A 22,295-nucleotide genomic window follows, 5' to 3' on the forward strand; every position below is an offset into this window, starting at 1 on the left:
AGCAACTAGAGCGTCAACATCTGCGAGCGCCTTGGGGGCTGCGCGTCATCAGAAAACATTAATAATTTCCTTAATGTAAAAGGTTACCGACTTTTTAAAAATATTTTCAGTGACGTTTTACGCATAAAGAGAATTCAATTTTAGCTATCTTCGTAATCCAAGAGAAAGAATTTTCAGATGGCCCGTTTCAATTATTTTGATCCATATGAGACAGGAACTTCGTCAGCATTTAGACTCGGGAATCGCGAGTGATTTATTTATATTTTGGCTAAAATTATAATTGTGATTAATTATTCCGAGTATCTATAGACTCATGCGTTGGTCTGCCAAAATGCGCAAGGGTAAAATGGCGAGGCGAAGAGTGATTTGAATGAATTGAAATGAGAGCGCGGGGGAGAAAGCTGTCTTAGGGCAGGACGAGACACATCGCCTCGCAGCCGCATGTGCAGTAGTGATTTAGATAAAGAAAACATGATGCCTATAGCTTGACAGAGGAAGCACTGATTAAGATGCTCGCGTATGTGATCTATACGAATTTCCACTTCGTCCATGTATTTGTTAATGTTTCTTCTGCTTTAGACGGAAGGACTTTCGTCGCTTTTCCTGCTGGCTAGCTTTCTACAATCTACAATGTTCATTCATTCATCCACTCCGAATGCATTGTATAAAATTGCATAATTATTTTCAAATGAGTGCAACAACCAGCTCGCTGATTAATTGTAAGCTATAGGGTTACAAGCGTTGAGAGGTGCGACTTTGTATCGCATTTGAAGTCATGATTTTAATACAGTTAGAAATAATATTTTACACTGAACCAAAGTCAGATTTGAAATTAAATTCACCTAGCATCCCTCGTAAGAAATCTTTGTTTTAAAAAGAATAATAATATTCAGAATATTGAAAATAGTTGAATACCAAGGTGGTTTAAAAACACTACAAATAAATTGTAGATATATTTTTTGATTTTGTTCTCTACTATTTACGTAATGCGTTAGACGCATATAATATACTGACAGGGAGGCTGCAAAACTTCATTTTCAAAATACCCTGCCTTTTCTCTAATTTTTCACTGAACCATTTTTCATTTTTCTTGGCTATTAATGTTTAAAGACCAGAATTCCAATATTGTAACATTTTAATTATAGAAGCTTCTATGAATCTAATTTTTTGTTTGTAATTTTTAAGTTTATTATTCTTGACAGTTATTTAAAATGCCTCTAATAGAAATTCCATTATATTTGCAAGTTTTTTTAATCCCTGACTTTCCCTGACTACTAAAATTCCCTTACTTTTCCTCATTTTCAGATTGTTCTTGACCTACGGAAACCCCCATATATTTCTTATTAAAAAAGTTAAAAACATACATTATTCAATATTTTAATGAAGAATATATAACAGAATTGTTACTTAGCAGTTCGGCCCCGATAAGACCCCGCACTAAAGGGTTATCGCGTGGCACTCGACACGGGTCGAAATTTATCGAGGGATCCCGTAGTACCAAGCTACGGCACTCCCCGTCGCCAGTCTTTGTTCGCCCGCTCGGCTGTTCACTAGACTTGGTTCTTCCCCCTTGTTGATTTTGTGTGAGGTAGAGCTCTCGTTTTCCGTCCTAGAATCACCTTTCTGAGTCCTTAAACTACATACAACGAGCTCTTATTAAGGCCACCGGAAGTATCTTAGTAAGTATACTAAGTATAGCTCTTAGTAGGTATACGTCCACGGTACTTATCACGCCCCATTTGAGAACTACCTAGATTGCCAGCATCACGCCATGAGTTGGTTGTCATCACGTTCGATATAAGTGCAAATAAAGCACTCACACTTAAAAATCGTTTGAAAACCTGTCTTTTATCATCATGTTCTACCTTCGCTCGGTACTCCAGATACACTGAAAAAATCTTTGGCAAGCTGCTCGCCCACGTCATAGAGCTGCAACACCAAATGCGTCGCGCGCTGTTCGCCCGTGGATTGGTGCGGATCCTCCCTCTTGTTGGACACGCTGTGTGCCCACATTGGAACAGATGTAGCCCCAACACTGTTAGCAGAGTAACTCTGGCTTTTGAAATCCTTGAAATCTTTTCAAAATTTTCAAATCTTTGTGAAATATTTGAAGTTTGGTTACATGCCTTTTTGAAATCTGAGATCTTTGAAATCTTCGTGAAATTGATGTGAAATGTAGGAAAGGTGTGCACGACTTTTTTAAATCTTTGAGATCCGTGAAATCTTTGTTAAATTTTCAAAATCCTTTCAAATATTTAAAACTTTTTAAAATATTTTAAAATATTTTTCAATCTTTAGAAATATTTAGAACATTTTTTTAATCTACAAATATCTCGAAACATCCTTTCTGTGGCCATGGCTCATTCTAACTCTGAAAATCATCAAAATTGGCAAGTAATAATTTTTAAGACTTGCAAGATGAATATCACAAAAAATGTATACTTTAACTATTTAATAACTTCGACTTTAACTATATAATATTAAAATCTATTAATTGTAATCTATAAAATAATTAGTAAAGTATACAAATAGAGCCTTGAAATCTCTTTATTCATTCTGTCATGAAAAAAGATAAATTATATCTCGATAAACAAAAAACTTTTCGGTAGCCAGGTTTCTTTAAAAAAGAGATGTTTTTCATAATAAACTGAAAGATTTAAATTACTTTTCACATTTCAATATAAAAAACTGTTTTAAAAGAAAAAAATCAATTTCAACTTTGTCGTGAAAAATTCAAGATTTCCAGGTTTTTTCAAGGTTTAAAAAAAATCAAGGAGAATTTCAGGTTTTCAGGGTCGCTGCACATCCTACTTTATGATCTCATTCCACTGAAAATGTTTATTCTGAAGTAATAATTTTAATTGTTCGCAAGGAATAATATAAACAACTGTCGATATGTGTTTCATTGAATTATAACAAAATCGAATTATTGATATAATTTACAGCATAAAATCAGTCGCAACAGGTTTTACTATATTTAAAAATAATTTTTAATACACTATTATCACGCAATTGTTTCTACAACTTGTTAAAAAAATTGGAGTTGTTTATTTAGTCACAAACTATTTTATGGAATAGGCAGGTTTATACAATTTGTTATAAAAAAATATAATATTTGACTTAAAATAAAACTTTCGGGCTGAAAAAAACGATAGCCATTGCCAGAAAATTTGTATTGTATTTTAAAATTATGTTTTTTGTCGACAAAATATTGTATGTCATCAAAATTCGATAGATGTCTATTAGTTTGTAACATCTGTCCATGGAAATAAATATCTCTTAAGGGCATGTGATACTTAGAACATTGACGATTTTACCAGTTTTAGGTCCCCCCGGCTTTTTTCTAGAATAATCAATATTTTGCCTTAAAAATTTGGGAACTGATAGCGAACATGCTAACGGACGTCCCCAGACACTTTTTTGTGGATTAATTCATAAAAGTTTTAATTGAGCAAAAGGTGATTAATTTGCATAGCGCTTAGGAAATAGTATCGATGTTTTCAGTGTTAGATTCCCCCGGCCCTTTGTCCTAGGATAAGAAATGTTTTGCCTTCAAAATCTGGGAAACGATAGCGAACATGCTAATGGACGTCCCCACACACTTTTGTTGTGTTTTTTTTATCAAAAAATTTTTTATATTGCTAACAACGTTCGTGTATATTTCGAGGTTATGTGTGTTACAATCCACCCGAGTGTTACTTCCAAATTACACAAGATTTTTGGACGAAAACTTTGGACTTACAATTAAACATAGTAACTAATCTCCTGGAACTAACCTTGTTTGTAGGTAATCAAAAAAGTTTATTCCATAAATAATTTCCAGATTATCGGAAAGGCAGGGATGAAAAACGACGTAACCTCAAAATAATGCATATCTATAAAATGTTTATTTAGCAAAATACATTTTTTTTATTATTCCTCAAAAAAGAGTCTGGGGACGTCCGTTATGATATTTTATAGCATCTCCGAATTCAGTTTTTACAAATTTTCATTTTTGTGGGAAAAAACCCGGGGAAACTGTAAGTATCACATGCTCTTAAACACTTTATTTTCATTTTATTTTTATGCAGGCATTAACTTAATGCCTGCTGCTTGCCTAAAATGTTTTCAGTGTACCATTTTCCCTCCTCAGCATTACCTTCGTACTACCTGCCGCCAAACGTAAAATACCCACACTTTGCCTATAAAAAAATCATATAACTGTCGAGAAAAAAAAGGACACAAAGTCAAACACTAAAACCTCCTTCAAAGTCTAAAACTTTTGTAATCCCACCTGCACATCCTATCAATCGTCTAGACTGACTACCGAAAAGTTTTCAGTTTAACCTCTCCATAGACTTATAACCTGTTTGTTAGCAATCTGAAACCGCCTAGGCCTCTTCCAGTGAGCATTACGAAATTCTCCTGTATACTCCTGCAGCGCCACTAACTATCGCGAGTATGAGATCAATTACGTATTTTATATGGATGCCCTGAAGATCTAAGATTCTGATGCAACCAAACTTTCACTTTCTTTAAATAACGTCAAGAAGTACACAGAAGAGATCGGCAAGGACTTTGGTTTGAACAAGTGCGCCATGGTTCATCTAAAGAAATGAAAGGTTATTGGAGTTCCAGAAGAGGCTGCCCTTGTATATATAATTGTTAAAAGACATCTTGACACTAGAGAGACGTTCAAATGTGCCTCAAAACCGCATTCAGGACGTAAAATTAGTAAATGGATCTCTCTGAACCAGATACAAACATATTCTTTGACAAATTTTGTCTTTACATCTGTTCGCATTGAACAAAGTATCTGCTAGGAAACATTTTTGGCATCCCGGTTCTACTTTACTCGCTTGGGATGGTTTAACGGACGAAGAACGAGCTTATATTCTTTGCTATTGTCACACGTAAGATCATGCTTATGCATAAGAGTTCGCCTATCAATTGGTCCGTTCCGCGATTTTGCATCTCACACCATTCAAGGCGGACACCGACTTCTGAATCTCTAAAACCTTCGAAACCGTATTGTTTTGAGTACAGCTTACATCGATGTAAATGGCTTTGGAGCAGGCGCCCGAGACTCTTGGCCTGAATTTTAACATCCGAAGTGAGGAAACTGCATTACTCAATCTAGATGCTGCTTTTCTGAAAGCGAAAGTAAAGAAAGCGGGGGTTGAAAAATTCCGCCAAGAGCTTCCTGATAAGGAAATGCATGGAAACTTTTACAGAAATGTAGAAGAACAGTCCTCGTCAAAAGAGCATACCTTTGCTTTCCTCGGGTCATCAGGACTTAATTCAGGTGCAGAGGGTTTCATTTTCGCATACCAGGTTGGTGTCATTTCCACTTTATTACGCCGTGACCGAATTTTATGTCAAGAAGTTTGATGTTTACAGACCGAATGCGGCCTTCAGAGTGCTTTATTGCCGTCTTTTTCGCTCTTACGGTGTTGACCGTGACCCTGTCCAGTCAAACGCTCCGAAGAAGATAAAATCAACTTTTCAAAACGATCAGTGCCAAATTTTCTGAAACAACGATTTTCGGAGAGCAGTCTCCGTTGCGCATTCGAGGCCTCACATCGTTCACCTATAAGAATTCTCGCATTTAGCCGACTACCACATCACTGTCAAGGAGAAGGAAAATGGGGAGAGTTATCAAGATCTTAATAGAAAGCTGTAGCGACTTTAACAAATTATGTATACCACTATGCACCTAAACAAGAAGCTTACATGGCATGAGTGCATTCTCTATGGTGCGAGAAACACCCAAGAGTTCTCGAATTTTTCGCATCAACTATGGGTTTCTGCTGAATATGGTTACAATAATTAATAAGCAGTCACAGACAATTGTCCAGAGATGGTCCCGAAGGAATTTACCCCCAAGCGAATGCGACACTGAGATTTATTTTTGTGCAAAGGAAGAAATTTGTTTTCTTTTTTAGGGGAAAAAAGGATTATTTGTTTATTTTTTTCAGATTGCAATATGAACAGTTTATGGTGGTTGTCAAAATTTGGTCGATAGATTCTTGATTTTCTTTTTAGGAATTCTGTACATTAACTTCAATATTGGATGTTAAATAGGATTTTAAATTTGATTTTAATCTCATTTAAATTTCTGAAAAATTTAATTTAGCTGACTTGATTTGAAGATCATTTCTATTTCAGGTATATTTATAACTGGTTTGCCTTTTGAACTTTCACTTTATTCTCGGGTGTTGATTCTTAGGTGTCAGGGAAAAAGCATCGTGGTTGCGTTGCTGTTTCTGCTTGCTGAACATTTAATTTGTATTTTTTGTTAGCCTTGATAAGGGTGTTGTATGAGTACCGAAACGTTGGTGATTATTTTTTACAAGTGTTTTTTTGCGGTTTGAAAATTATTAAAATAAAGAAGACGGAAGTAATAAAAAGGAGACGGAAGGGGATTTGGTAAAAGGAACCTAATATTAAAAGATAACAAAATCCTTCTAGTAACTACCAATCCTAACCAACACAAAAAATAACTAAATACGCCCAAACTGTAACAGACCCTATTAAGGATATCCCAAACTTAATAACCAAACCCAAGAGCAGCACATTCCTAAGAGAGAAACCAAGAAACTAGCGACGATTAAAGCACACCAGACTCATTAAGTGTAGGCAAACAGAGAACCAGGCAGAAAAATTAGGAAAAGAATTTGGGAAAAAATTTTCTATAATAATAAATACCAGAAAACGTATAAGAGTAGCGTTAGTAATCTTTAGAAAAACAAAAAGGTAAGCAAAGTCAAAAGGGGAATCTCAGAAAGCAGATATCTGAGGAATACTATCACAAGTAATGATAGAAATCAATGGGCTAATTTTTTAAATAATGCGATTATATATAATGCGGTATAGTTGAGCTTGAAGAAAACCAACAATCCGAATTAGAAAAGCTTTTAGAAAATAAAATAAAATTTTATTCGGGAAAGAAACATAGGGCAACTCATTTAACAAATCACAAAATTGATGTGCAGTGTCATGAGCAAATTGATCCGCTATATTACTACTGAAGTTAAAAAATAAGAGAAATAATTGATCAGACAATAGATAAATCATTTGAGCAGGAAATAGTAGAGCTTTCTTGTTCTGATTGGTCAAACTCTATAGTTACGATAAAAATATAGCTAAAGATGATAGACTTTGTTTATATTTTACAAAAGTTAATAGTGTCAAAAAAAGGGTCGCTGCTCAATCCCCCAAATGATCTCAACTAGTGTGAAATAACTCTGAAAAGTAACTTGAATGGTAACACAATATTGAACCCTAAAATAGGGCAGAAGTAACACTCTTCTTTGGATGAAAGAAGATGAAAAAATAATTAAAATAATAAGAATAGAAAGAGATATAAAACTTAGTAAGGAAGTACAAATATTTGAACGCAGAACTAAAAATTCTGTATCAAGAAACCAATTTACTTTGACCCGTTCATAAAAACTAAATTAGGTAGCTTAAATTGGATTTTCAATACAAAGAATGTATAAATAATTAAGACAACATCTAAACTCAAAAAAGAGACTCCAATAACAGTCGACAATAAAAACAAGAAATTTCAAGGGCCATTGAATCCACATACGTTTTTTCTGTTTCATTATCATATTTGTTTCAGAGGGGTAGGAGCGGTTAGAATTTGGTCACTCGCGTATGCAAATGACAAGGAAGGTGGTGGAAAGGAGGTGGAAAGGATAAGACAGGCAAGTTTAAGTGGAAGGGAAAGGCGAAACAGTTGGCGAAACAGACAAGACGAAACAGTTGGTGTACCTGGTTTTCTTGTTTCGGAGAAATGGGGGAGTAGATGGTCTCATAATAGAGTGAGTTCGGAGGGAAAATGTGGTGATGAGGCAGGTATGGGGATTATAAAAGAAGTTATTTGCAGATGAATCAGGAGGGAGAAATAAATTGTATAACTCAATAGTGGTGAGTGTGCTATTGTATAGAGTAGAGGTGTGGGGGTGGAAAGAAAGTGAGGAAGTAAACAGGACACAAGAGAGGTATGCAAAATGGACACTGGGGTTGACCAAGAATACGAAAAATAAAATTTTTAGGAGGGAGGCGAGGAAACCGAGTTCAGGGATTATAATAGGGAGCCTCCTTTAAGAACTAACCTGATTACAAACTCCACGCCACGAGCTGGATGTCACCTACCTTCTGTCGACAATATAGGCCCGACTTTTTCTGGCTGATGTCGAGTTGCGGCACAGTCAGGAAAATACAGCGGGTGGTGCCTTCCCCCTCAATGCATTTTTTTCCGCTTCTCGTCTTTCAAGAGCGGAAGACGGGAGGAAAATTGTCGCTAGTCAGATAAAATAAATAAAGTTATCAGGTTCTCTAAAATCCTCAATTTAACGTTTTTATGTCAACTTGCAACGATTTTTGTCGATGAGACGTTTTACAGCTGTCCAAAACAATTTTACCAAATTTTCACAATTGTCGGACTGTCAGAGAATTTGTATATTCCTTTAGTCTCCTTTTGCTACCTAACAAACGAATAAATTCATATGCTACAGCAGATTTATACGAACTTTCTGAATGTAATAAACTTCATTTGAATTTCAATCCGAAAATTGTTTACGTAGACTTCGAATTTCCCTTCTTAACTTTGCGCTGAATTTTCTCATATAAATACGCACACCAAAAACGGTTGTGAAGCGTATCATTCAAAACTAAACGCTGAATTTTACACGTTTAATCCGAACATTTTCAATTTAATCCAGATTTTTAAAGAAAATCAGATCGAAGTCTACATCAAAATGAGGAGTGCAGCAACAAAGAGAAAAGGAAACATCGAAAAAAAAAACAATTTCTTATTGATGAAATTTTGACATTCCAAGTCGGATTCATAAATCGGTTTGAGTTCGTTCGTCAGGTTTCACGCAAGTTTTCACCAGTTTTTACCAGCTGAAAAATTAATTAGATTAGTTTATATTCCAGTATTATATTGTTGACAATACATATTTCTCATCAATTTTTGAACACGCCTGCATAAAAATTTTTTTTTACATTTTTCTACCAGTCCTAAGCCTGGGTAAAGTGTGAAGGAAAACTCATGGGAAATGTGAGTTGATCGTTCTACGGCGAACGACAAGAAGCGGAGAAGGTAGTAGCATGGCGGGAGAAGGCAGCACCCGCTGTGCTTTCTGACCGCGCCGCAACTCGACATCAGCCAGTTTTTCTTCTTGAAATTACCTTTGTAATAAACAACACTACTGTTATATTGTCACCCGTGATATAGTAATGGAATCATTTAAATTTTTTATCACTTCAGTTTGAATCATACGGAAATATGTGAATTCTACTTGTTCATAAACAAACATAATTTTTGCATATTTAAAAAACTCTAAGTTAAAAACTAAATTTCACACGAATCGATTTTCAAAAATTTCACTCCGCCATAGCGTACCCTTTTGTGATAGCATTTTATTATCGAATCTTTATAAATAAGAACTAGTTCAAACTACATATTTGCATAAACAAATGAATTCAAAATAACCTGAAATTCTTTAACCATTTACCTTCTCGAAACCTTTTAATTCTACAAGGTACGTCACATTGGCATCTGCAGGAATGTTGAACTCTGGCTTTCCCTCTCTTCCGAATGCATATTTACTCTTAATGTTCAATCTAGCCAGTTCGCCATTCTTAAACTTTTCTAGAGCTATTTCAACGCCCTTGACGATTCCATCATCCTCACCTTCTCCGAGATTAAACTGAACGTCTCTGTCTTCAAAGACTGTGTCATCATATTTTCCCACTAAATGCACTAAAAAATTAATCGTTTAATTGTTTAACTTCTAATAAAAAAAAAACTATTATATGTTAGTCACAAAATTGGTATAGAATTAAGAGATCTCTCAATGTACATATACTATAGAATATTATAAATATAACTATAGAACTTGTTCAGACTGTAGGACAGCACATAACAGACACATGCTCTCAATATTTTTAATATTGGGATAAATTGCAAATAAATAATCTTGTGTTAGTTTTCTCCTGACCCCAAATGTTAGAAAATCTCGGACTACTAAGAGCAGGCTTTATGGGCCACAAACAGCGCGATAATAGATTCTGACCGAGTTTGGATGTAGGAAAAATCTCGGAGATGCTTCCACCAGGAACTAACAACCCCAATGATAAGGGCCGTTGGCGTCGCGTAAGACGAAAAGGTTTCATTAGGTTCAAGAGCAGCGGACTCCTTGAGCGGCCAAGTATAAGAGAAATTTCGAGGCGTTTGTGCAAATTTGGAGAACAACGCCTAGCGTCATTCCTTTGTCTATGGATTGTTCTGCCCCTCGTGGCCGTTTATTAGCTACGAGCTTATAAATTTGTACTACCCCCCCCCCCCCCCCCCCCCCCCCCCCCCCCCCACCTGCTTGGGACGGAATTTATTTTTTCTTTAGAACTTTTCACGTTATGGTATCTCTTCTTAAAAAAAAAAATCAGAATTAATCTCATTCCGAATGAATGTACGTGTCACCTCTCTCCTGGTTGTCATATTTCACTTCTTGTATTGAATTATCTTCAGTGATTGATTTTTCTTTTCTCTACCTTTTGTGGTATCTGTCTTTGTTCGACATCCTTTTTATTTTCCTCTTTCTTCTGGTCGAATTTAATCAGTATAATGTCCATGAATTTGTTATGGGTTTCTACTCAATCGCGTTTAAGCAATTTCATTCTTGTTGAATCCAGCACATCTTAATACCTTTCATATTCTTCTATTTCTGCAGCAAAAGAGAGGAACATCCTACCTCGAAAATCAAAACGTGATGTTTACAATAATAAACAACTGTCTCTTTAATCTTAACTCTATTTAATTTCTTCTTTAACATTCTATTAAACTTTAAAAAGTTTCACTATTTTTCTTATTTTAATTACTTAATTATATTTCATTCTCCTATATACTTTTACTTTTATAATCCAAATATTATTTTATTTTAACTATATCTGTAAAGGGTGGTGTATATAATAGGATATGAGTGGAATTTGCGGTTGTATCTGTGAATTCGGTTGAATGAATAATTTTATTTTAGTTTTGTCCTAACAACTTCTGAACGTCCCTTCTATTTATCTCTTCTTCGCCTGATTAAATCTCATGTCTCCGTTGTTTGTTGCGGACTTTAATTAATAATAATACTGTTAACTCTTTCTCCATTTTCTGAAAATTTTCTTCATTTTATGTCTTTGTAAGTATTAGTTAGTTAGTGTTAGTCACACGTAGTGTTGTTTATGTTTAAACATGATTTTATTCATACGCATTTTAGAATTTAATTATCATCAATTCTCTTTTGTTCTATACTTTTTAATATTTTCGATATTCCAGTTACTTAAAAATTCGACGGGTGCAAATAGGACTATACTTCTATAACTCTCCTTGTAGCAATTCAAAATTGAGAAAATTAAGAATATATTTCACGTTATAAGTTTCCATGTGCCAATTTTTAAATGCGAACTCCAGTAAAATTTGTAAATATTAAAAATTGTTTAAGAATAAAAATTTGCAAATGAATTATTTCTAATGAAAAGTTTAACATGCAGATGCATTTTTAAATACTTAAACTTCAAATCAAACAAGTTATAAAGACTTCAACTTTGGAGCTACAATATTTCACTTGTATCGGAGGTAAGAAGTTGATACTTAAGGTAACTGATAAGTTTGAAATATGAGTAACATATTAACATAAAATGTTAGTTAATAAGAATAATTAATGTTGAAGGCTTGTCGGTATACTAGTTCAAAAATTTTGTTTAATAAACGTTTAAACGTTTCACCCTTCGACGAAGGACCTCTTCAATAACAACCATGTAGATAGTCTAAGCGCCGAAAAATTAAAAAATCGTAAATAACATTATTTCCAAAAAGAAAGTATAAACATTCTTCAGTCTTTCATATTGCATTCTTTGCCATATTATAATTCAAGAGAATAAGCCACTGTAAACTTTTTGGAGTAAAATCATGGCAAGTCGATGTAGTTATAAATTGTTTGCTTCAAACATATTCGCTAAAAATAGTAAATGTTACAATAGAGAGGTATGCCGACTTCCATGGCGTTCTTATAAGAATGTTATATTAAAAATAAACATTGATGGGCCATTACTAGTAATAATATCGCTTAAGCCAGGTCGATCTGATTTGATTTGTAGAAATGAGGAGCATAAATATTTTTGCCTTTTTCGCTCAAAAACGCATAAATATGTCAACACTCGACCAAGGTCGCGCCGATAGTCATTTGTTTGTCAAGGACAAAACAAATGCGAATCTATGGAATGTTGCGGATATTGAATGTATTGCAGTGTTGCATATAAAACATGTTCCTATATTGATACTTCTTCGCAGTTAATTGTTAACATGTGTAAAAAAGCTGTGAACAAATAATAAATGAAAAATAAAAAAAAGTATACATTTTACATGAAATTCCACTGCAACGCGTTGCGCGCATTTGATGGAACTGCAAAACCTTGGTTAAGCGTTAACATATTTATGCTCGTCATTTCTACAAATCATATCAGATCGAGCTGAATTTTGGATATAGTATAGATTAATGTACATGCACTTGATAAGTATTAGTCGTTTTGGACAATTCAAAAATTTATAGCGACGTTTTTGAACTCGAAGTTGTGAAAACTTCGTTCTCAGTTTGGGAATTGAATTTATATGGAACGAGCTATGATTCTATATTCAACAGAAGCGACAAAAACTGACGAAAATTCCTATCCAAAAATCATCTCTATACGATCATTAATACCGGAGTAATCGCGATTTAAAAATGTTGTGTCGAATTAATGCGGCCCGTAGCAACGCGTTATCCCCTCCCTTACCTACCAGGCAAACTCGTCTCGCGCGCTCAGGACGTTCTGCTTTCCAGGGGATCATTTGACGTCACAGTATGACAGGGGATCGGACTCGCCCTTATCATCTTATCGTGAGTACGTACTTAATATTTTGTGTATATTACTTTATATTTAATAGAAAATCATTGTTTAGGTTTAAATTCATTTGGCGGATAATAATTATTTATTTCTTCAATATTTAATTTAAAACAGTTATTTTAGTTGAAAATTGTTTTGTGAATTTAACCATTATTAGTGCTGTTAATCAAGTTTAAATATATATTTCTGAGACCTTTGATGTCGGTTCTTTTGTTGACGAAGAATTTGTTCTTCGGTACATGGAAAATTTCTCTAAAAAGTCTTTGCCTTTGGTTAGTCTCGACACCTAAAATCTGAATATTATCAAAGTCAAAATGATGATGCTTCGTATGAGAATGATACAATAATGCTATGTTTTTATCATCATGTTTGCATTCGTTCGTATGTTCACTTATCCTAATATCGATGTTCCTTTTAGATTGACCAATATAAATACACTTACAAACTTTGCAGTTAACTTTGTAGATGTGTGAATTTTGTCGTGAAATTTATGAACAAAAGTTTTTAAAATATTGAAAATTGGAGAAATAGTACTATCAATAGCAATATAAATAATGAGGATAATAGCAATATTACTAATAAATTTTTAGTTCTACCTTATACTGCAATATACAGTAACAATTAAAAATACATTTTAGGAAGATTGCGTTTTAAAGTCGTTCTGCGCTCTGACCAAAATGGTTTAAAATGTTTCATGAATGGAAAGGATCCTTTGAGGAAAGGTCTTAAAACACACACAATCTAGAGCGTTAACTGCAAAGGTTGTGAGTGTATCTATATTGGCCAATATGAAAGAAACATCGATACTAGGATAAGTGAACATAAGAACGATTGCAAACATGATCATTCTTATACGAAGCATCATCATTTTGACTTCGCTAATATTAGGATTTTAGGTATCCAGGCTAACCAAAGACAAAGACTTTTAAGAGAAATGTTTCATATAGCAAAGAACAAATCATCCGTAAACAAAAGAACCGATATCGAAGGTTTCAGCAATATATATTTAAACATGATTAATAGCACTAATCATTGTTAAAATCACAAAAAAAATGTTTAACTACAATAACTATTTTTAATTAAATATGGAAAAACTCAGTAATTATAATCATCCAAATAAATTCTACACGAAACAATTATTTTGTTTTAAATATAAAGTAATAAATTGTTCATGTTTGACATATTGTGAAAGATTTTTATCTATCTTGTTTAAGCGATATTATTACTCCATATTCATGAAATACCACTTCATCATGGTGAACATTTTTTAAGCGAACAATTTATAAATACATTGACCTGATATGGTTTTACTCCAAAAAGTTTACAAGGACTTAATCCATTGAATTATAATATGGTAAAGAATGCAATAAGAAAGAGTGAAGAGTGCTTTTACTTTGTTCTTGGAAACAATGTGATTTACGATTTTTTAATTTTTCTATTCTTAGGCATTCTGCATGGTTATTACTGAGGAGGCCCTTCGTCGAAGGGAGAAACGTTCGAACGTTTATTAATAAAACAGTTTTTTTACCAGTATTCCGACAACCCTTTAACACCAATATTTTAAATTCTTATTTGGTCGACACTTGCTAACATCAGCTAATCCTTAGTAAGTATTAATGGTTTATTTTCTGCACTTAATATTATGTTAAAACAGAATCTCCTTTTAGCATGTTTCAATGTTAGTAAGTCTATTTATTTTTAAAACTTACACTAACGTCTTTCTTCGGCACAAGAACACACAAACCAATCGCCATGTCTTTTTAATATAAAAAAATTGCTATGTCTCCCTAACACTTAAAACTGGCGATATGTGTTTTTAATACAGAAATCTGTTCCTACGGCTATCTGAATATTTCTCTCGTGAGTCATGTATTTCATAACCCATTGAACTGACCATTTTTGGTTTAATTTATGTAAATGGTTTGTGAGATTCTGGCTTTAGTAAAGTACGCACTGTTGAGAGTTCAAATTAACTGAAACTCTTGGCATATTTGCCTGAAAATTTGGACCCGCATACGAATTAACAGCATCCCAATTACTACGTTCACGCTTCTTAATGTTTCAAGCGGGTCGACGCCACCAAATCTATTTTATGACAACTGTCCTATATCTGAGAGTTATTCTTCGATTTCATTTGAGAAACTCCTCAAGTAAAAAATAAAATATACAGGCATAATATTTTAACATACTTCATCATTGAAAACGATTTTAGACGGGGGAAAATTGCTGTACACGTAACATATTCAATTCCCTATAAAACGCTCAATGTTTAAAGTCGAAATATATTGCATTTTAATCAAAATAGTTTAATTTCTAAACAAGAAATATAATTTATCAACCAAATAATTGAATTCTCTACAAACAAATTCATTTGGGACCAAACAGTTGTATTTACAATTAAAAGTAAGACGTTTAGGTAAGAGAAACGAATTTTTAACCAAGTAGTTGTATTTTTAAGATGCAAATACAAACTTTTAACCCACTGGAGCGCCTTCTGGTCTTCTTATTTGACAGTCACGTGTCCCAACCAAGATGTACGCAACGTCCTCAGTAGTGCGGAGGTTCCTAACATCGAGTTAGTGAACGCATCACGAAAGTGTGAATGTTCCGTAGCTTAAATGCTCCACAATTAACAAAATATTTCCCAATTTCCTAGGAGTTTCAAGTGTTCCTCAAAGAGTTCTCCTCAGATTTCTAGCGCGACAATTTGAGATTTCTTAGTGACTAGCTCCTCGTCGGAAGAAACCAACGACCGAATCAACTTCAAATCAGGCACTTTGTACACTTGAAGTCGCGGTTTTTCAAAAACCCTTTAATTTTTTATTTACAGTTATCTAACTTTTGTCCTAATCGAGATATTTAGGATTTCTTTCCACACATTTTTTGTCAATTTTTTATTGAATTTTTACTTTCATACGGAAAATATCTTGTCAGTTTTATGACGGGCTATATATAAATAATCCTTACGAGAGTACACATTCAATGAAAAATAGGAGATTTTTTGAAACACGGAACAAAAAAATAAAAAATGCATAACTTGATGCAATTTTTTTCACATTTCGCAAAAAAGTATCGCCTAATTTCCCCCTAATATACAACATATTTGGTCCCGGAGAAATTCTGCGACTTCAAGTGTAGAACCTGCCTTATTTGAAATGGATTGGGTAAAAGATGAATCTTCAACCAAATAGTTACATTTTTAAAACAAAAAAAGATTAAAGTTTAACCAAAAACAGTTGCTTTTTTAACCAAATAATCGAATTTTCAGTCCAAAAAGACTTCCGCTCGCCCACGCAAGTCTGTCCATACATCGCTCCTGATTAGTCCATCATAAATATTTTATAACTCAAAAACTGAAACTTCAACTGATTTTTGGAAAAGGAATTTTATATATTTTTTTAAATGTGCATACATACATGGAAATCCGGGCACTTGAGCCTGGGGCACCCTGCAGATATGACTGCTTGTAATTAAGGTATTTTCACTCCTAAGTACTTTTTTGTACGATATGTATTATTTCTATATCGGCACTCAATTGTTATAGATTTCTGTAAAATGAGAGGCAGTAAACATTACATTAGATCTAGGGATCTTTCTAAATTCCTTCGTACGTATCCAGGTTACATCGAGCTATTATAATTTCGAAAGCGGGATAACCAAACGGATGCTCTGTCGAAAAAATAACTTTTCTGTTTAAAAAGACGATCGATTTTAAACATTGTTCTTTCTTTCTCACCTCATTCAGTATCGTGACTTTCGATTTTCTTCCTCGATCTCTACCACATTCCCTTCCTGCTCTATCTCTTCCTGTTCTCGTATTAAAATGTCCTATTATAAGCCTAATCTCTTGTTTATTTTGAGCACTATCTTCCACCTCTCTCCTCCCTTATTTATTTCTACTACTACTAATCCTTCTTTTTGTTCTTTCCTTCTATTTTTATCCTTTTCCGTTATGAATTCGTTCCTTACTCCCATCACCATTCCTCCAATTGCTCGGCCCTTTTTATTCCTTCTCTTTGCATTTTGAAGCTGCCATTTTTAACCTTTTGGTAATCTTCCGCTTACCCTTTCCTACTCCTTTCCATATTAACACGTCTCCACCATTACTACTACATCCCATTGTGTTCAATTTTTAATAAACTACCTATCTTTTCTTTCCAATCCTTCTATATTTCAGTAGCATATTTTCCAATAATCCCTACTTTCGTTTCTCGTCTCTTTTTGTGCCCTAATATTTCTTATTTTTATATCTCCAGTTTTTTTCTCTCCTAGTTTTCCGATGCCTTATTTTTTACTATCTCTTCCCTGTTCTCGTTTCCATCCCACCATACACCTTCAAATTTGTATTCTCCCATACCTAACCCATGGTTTTCTTCCTTTTTTCTGTCTTCTATCGCTATTTTTCTTGATTTATACTGCATTTTCCTTTCTATCCATTACAAATCAACCTATATTCTCTCCGAGCTTCCATATAACATCCCCTTTTTGTCATCACTTCCCTTTTACGTTCTCATTTCTTTAGTTTCACCAGCATCACTCTCTCTCCCCTCTTCGCTCTTCCCTTCCTACACTTTGTACTTCCTCTATCACTATCTTAGAATTAATCCTCTTTAATACTGCTTCCACTTCTTCCTTTAGCGCTTTCCCCTCTAATTTCCATTCTTTGTTCTATTTTTCTAAGCCTTTTCTTCTTCTTATGCCCACTCTTCAAACTCTCGGTTTGATATTTCTATCTTTTTGCCTTAATTCAAAGTCCTTTACCTTCTTATTAGTCTTCTCTAACTTTTTTAGTCGTTGCTCCAACGCCTGCATCATTTCCTCTAACTTTTCCCAGCCTTCTTCTCATTTTCTAATTTATTTCCTAAGTTCAGCCATTTCCCGTATAACTTCTTTATTTTCTTTCCCATTTTCTCCTGATTTTCTTTATGTATCCCCACTACTTCTATCCTCATTTTACGCGTTTCTTTTAATCCTTCTCTTCCATCAGGATCTTTAGATTTATTTCTTTTTTCTTCTGTCCTCATCCTTCTTTTAAAAACTATGTTTTTTTGGCAGTGATCTGAATATTTTTAGATATTTTACGCATAATCTGATAAACGGAAACCCTTGCCTTCCTTTTATTGTTTTCCCCTTTCAGTATACTAAAAACTTCCTAACCTAACTCCATTTTTCCTCGCCGATACTCGATCCGCTAGCCATGAATCAAATTTAAAATGATCCCGCCTTCTATTCGTTCCTGTCACAACGCTCAAACCAACCTAATCTCAACTTCCACGCAAGTCTGCATGGATCCGAAAAATATCTGCACCCTCTTGTCAATCTTACAATTAATCTCTCCCAAACAAACCTTTTTACACACTTTCACAATTCATTCGCCTCACATTTTACCACCAATATCAGAAAAAATCAGTACCAAAAATTCACCGAACACATAAGTTGATTTTTTAACCAGCAAAAATGAATTCTCAATGAAAAATTGTATAGGAGAATTATCAAATAAAAACGATTCAAACCTTAAACAAATAGTAGAATTTTTAACCAAAAGACATGTATTATGAACGAAAAATATAATAGTAGTATTTGAAATAAAAACGACTGATCTCCATGGCAGTGTAATGTAGTTTTCTAATATCCCATTTGTTTTAGTCGCAAGACGAATGTAAGCTTAGTCGAGCGCTTGTGTTCACAGTTTTTAAACAATTGATTTTTTTGCCTAAATTCTTTACAGTAAATGTCTCTATATTTTTCTTAACAACTTCTTCATCAAATGTTTTGTAAGAGTTCAAGATTCAATTTAACATTTTACACTCAGAGAAATTATAAATTAAAGACCTAGCACATGCAAGTATAGATTTAAGAAGATAGTTTTTAAAATAAGAAAACTAGTGTCGTATTTCCATATAATATTAACATAAATTTGGGTGTTCGCTAGAATATAATTGAACAGCTCGTAGGACTTGATCACCAATCTCAGTCTTTAATAGCATTTGGACTTGCGTGTTAGTTTTACGAGTTTCTTAAAAGTATAAATATTATTTATGCATTCATAATAATGATAAACAGTTTTATACTGTGAGTATTTCAGGAACACGTATTACGGAGGTAATACCGAGAAGGGAAATAGGGAAATGGAATGCCAAGAGTAAGGTGAAGACACAATAAAACAAGTCGATAAAAATACTGACCTTTATTGCCACTTACATTCTCAGTTGAAGATAGCCAGGTCGTGGCAAGGCACTGGCGACCGGGTCATCCCCCGCAAGAGTGTAAGGAGGCGGCCGCAATAGGCATGGAATTCCGTGGATGCGGAGGTGGTCCTGGAGATGTTAGGAGACCTGAGATCTTCCTTCGGGATCGATCCCAGGGAGGGAAGACGAGAACACTCACTAGCACTAGCTGGAGAACGGTGAATGACCGAGCGAACGGGCAGAGACTGACGACGGTACGTTCCGTCGCCCATAACTTCGGGACCCGTCAGGGGTTTTCGGCCCATCTCGAATGCGGCCCGGCAACCCTTTCGTGCAGGGCCGTACCCAGCTCTATTCAATGGTAACAGTTCTGTTACACACGGTAGCTTGATTAACGTACACCATAATAGTTAATTATTTCTAGTTTTGGAAGCCTAAATAGCGTTCGCCAGGAAAATAAGTTTGAAACTCGGCAGCCTAGACAGCGTAAACGAGATAGGTTGGCGAAAAATATCTTGGATAGCGTACATTTTTGCCAGGGAATGGAAAACCAAACTTATGTCTAGATGGTGAACTACGATTCAGCTGGATAAAACGCTTTTAAATCAATCAATTTCAACACAATATAAATTTCAGACTCTAGCGTACCTAAAAAACAAAATCAATCAGATTTTTCAGAGCCGAGGTGGCGTACCGAAAAGCAAATAAAAAATAGTTTCTGGAGCCGAGATGGCGTACTCATATTTAATTGCGGTCGCTGGAGTAGCGTACACCGTGTGTGTGTACAAAACAAAATACCTTAGTTCCTCATCAAAAGGTAGGCAGCTTCTTCCCTTGTTGTATATCAGCACTAAAGAGAAATCGACCTGGCTACTCGAAACTTTAGCACCTTTTATTCAAATCCGGAATAAGTTCTCTCAATTCCTGCCCTTCTTCTTGAGAGAAGTTGAATTCGATGTCATGGTGCCATTCTTTCTTGTTAACCAGTGTCTTTTGCACAATCATCTTTTTCTTCAACGCTTCCCTCCTCATGATTAGCGCCTCAACCATGTCTGGTTAAGCTGCTTTTATGAGGAGCTTAGAGTGCTTGATTATTTTAGGTTTCCTACTGGCTTGAGAACCCAAATTCGTGCATTTAATGCGTTCAAGGGGAATTCGAACAAGAATCCATTGATCCAGTTTTGGAGACTTTCCTAGCGAATATTACTTCCATTTCGAATTACCCAAGCAATTACATATGGTCCTTCGAAAACCGCAAAGATTTTTACGGTCTGTTTAAAGATTTTGTCGGACAGGTTATCATAGCCTCTGATAGTACCTTGTCTCCTTCACGATACTGACAAGGGAACCCAGGTAGAAGTCTCCTCCCGATTTTCTTCTTTCTGACCTGTGTTGTAGTACTCGAAAAAGTAAGCGATACATATTTATTCTTACGTGCCCAAAACGTTTTTAGGTGGTAAGAGCCACGGCCGAAAAGTGTGGTACCAAATACCCATTTAATTGTTCCACATATACCAGCGGTATCTTTCACACTGAAACCAACTGGAAGAATTTACTCATAATGAGAGTTAAAAAAGGTGATTTTCACAAATTTGTCGACAGTTGGGGAGGGGGGGAGGTGAACTACCTCAAAATTATGTTTGATTACACAAAAAATTGCTTAACAGGCACGGTTTCAAGCTGAAAATCTGAAAAATATATGTTGCAGGCAACAATAAGATAAGGTTGACGTATTTTTGCATTTTCACGAAAAATTAATTTATAAGAGGTAAGCACCCTTAAGTGAATTTTATTATATTCCTGCAAAATAAAGCTAGTTTCACATACAAAACCAAGTAGAAAAATTTCTTCAGAAAGAGGGTTGAAAAATGTCAATTTCTCAAATCAGTCAAAAAATTGTATGAGGATAAACTACCCCAAAAGAAGTTAATTCTAGAAGAAAATAAACAAAAAGGTGTAAATTGAAACTGTAATATCTGAACAAAAATATGCGTTACACGCAATAATAAAATACAGTTCACGTGTTTTTGCATTTTCCTGCGAAATTACTTTGTAGGGGATAACCACCATTAAGGAAATTTTATTATGTTTTTGTGAACTAAAGTAAACACTTCTAAACCAGGAGTATTTAAAAAGACTGTGATACCTTGGTGAAGATAATTGATTATGCACTACAGGCTGTAACTTAATAACATTATTTTGTATGTGCAGATTTAAATCAGAGTCTAAAATGATAACTGAATCTGAAAATTGTAGCACATACTTTTTCCGTATGCGGTATCTGTAACCGTCAACTAAACCTTACACCTGTTTGGTCATTTTCTTGTATACTTGTAACTTCTTTTGGGGTAGTTTACCGCGATACCATTTTTTGACTAAATTGAGAAAGGACCCCGCACTAAATGTATGGGAAACTGGCTTTCGGTGGATTTAGCTGAAACTTTGTAATTTTTAAGGTTATAAGTGCCGGATGTAATATCCGTAAAAAAAATCTAAAAAAATGGGCAGTTTTAGCGCTATGCGGCGCTAAGCGCTCAAGATCAGTGAATAAAACGAATTACAAGAGATTTTGTTACAAAAGCGATGTCAACATAGAAATCACGGTTCAGATCGTGGTCTGTCATATTTTCTCCTTCACCGGTGACTCATATAGTGCGCTTCTCAAAACGATCAAACGCTAAGCGCCCAAGATTTTAACTCGACTAATTAATCACTTCTTTAAAGGCAGAAATGGTACCCAAAGTAACATTAGTAACTAGTGCGCACATAACGATAATAACATTCTACCCTTCGCAAGAGGGTTGAACGCTAAGCGCTCAAGATCAGCGAATAAAACCAATCCTAGTAACTTTAGCAATAGCAATGAGATAGAGGAGCTCCAAAATGATCCAGGCTGTTTAAGACTGAATGTTCTTACACAAACAGACAGGCAAACGTGCATGTTCTGTAATGCTGATGTTAATACTCCAAGGCTTTCAATTGAATGTAGAGTTAACGCTTTTATTGTCATGGTAATTTTCATTCCAGAAGAAACAAGAGCATGCTTAAATCATTTGGATGAACATGGTTTCATCTTAGGCCCCTTGCTTTCTAGACTACAAGCGATTAATAGACCGTATAGGATTCCGGGACAGCAGTTACTTCTGTTTTTGCAGCAACTTCGTAACGAAGCAAATGTTCATG

The 22,295-nt window shown here is 34.7% G+C and overlaps 1 protein-coding gene across 1 annotated transcript in view; it reads right to left on the reverse strand.

Annotated features, from left to right (window-relative positions):
* Positions 1–22,295, reverse strand: part of LOC117172530 (FK506-binding protein 59) — a 112,523-nt gene that overhangs the window by 26,433 nt on the left and 63,795 nt on the right. Inside the window, exon 4 of the mRNA XM_033360558.1 lies at positions 9,510–9,757. Within this exon, the coding sequence (XP_033216449.1) occupies positions 9,510–9,757 (248 nt within the window). The remainder of the gene's footprint in view (positions 1–9,509; positions 9,758–22,295) is intronic.

The sequence above is a fragment of the Belonocnema kinseyi genome, chromosome 5 (assembly GCF_010883055.1).
Source record: "Belonocnema kinseyi isolate 2016_QV_RU_SX_M_011 chromosome 5, B_treatae_v1, whole genome shotgun sequence".
In the NCBI taxonomy this organism is placed as follows: domain Eukaryota; kingdom Metazoa; phylum Arthropoda; class Insecta; order Hymenoptera; family Cynipidae; genus Belonocnema; species Belonocnema kinseyi.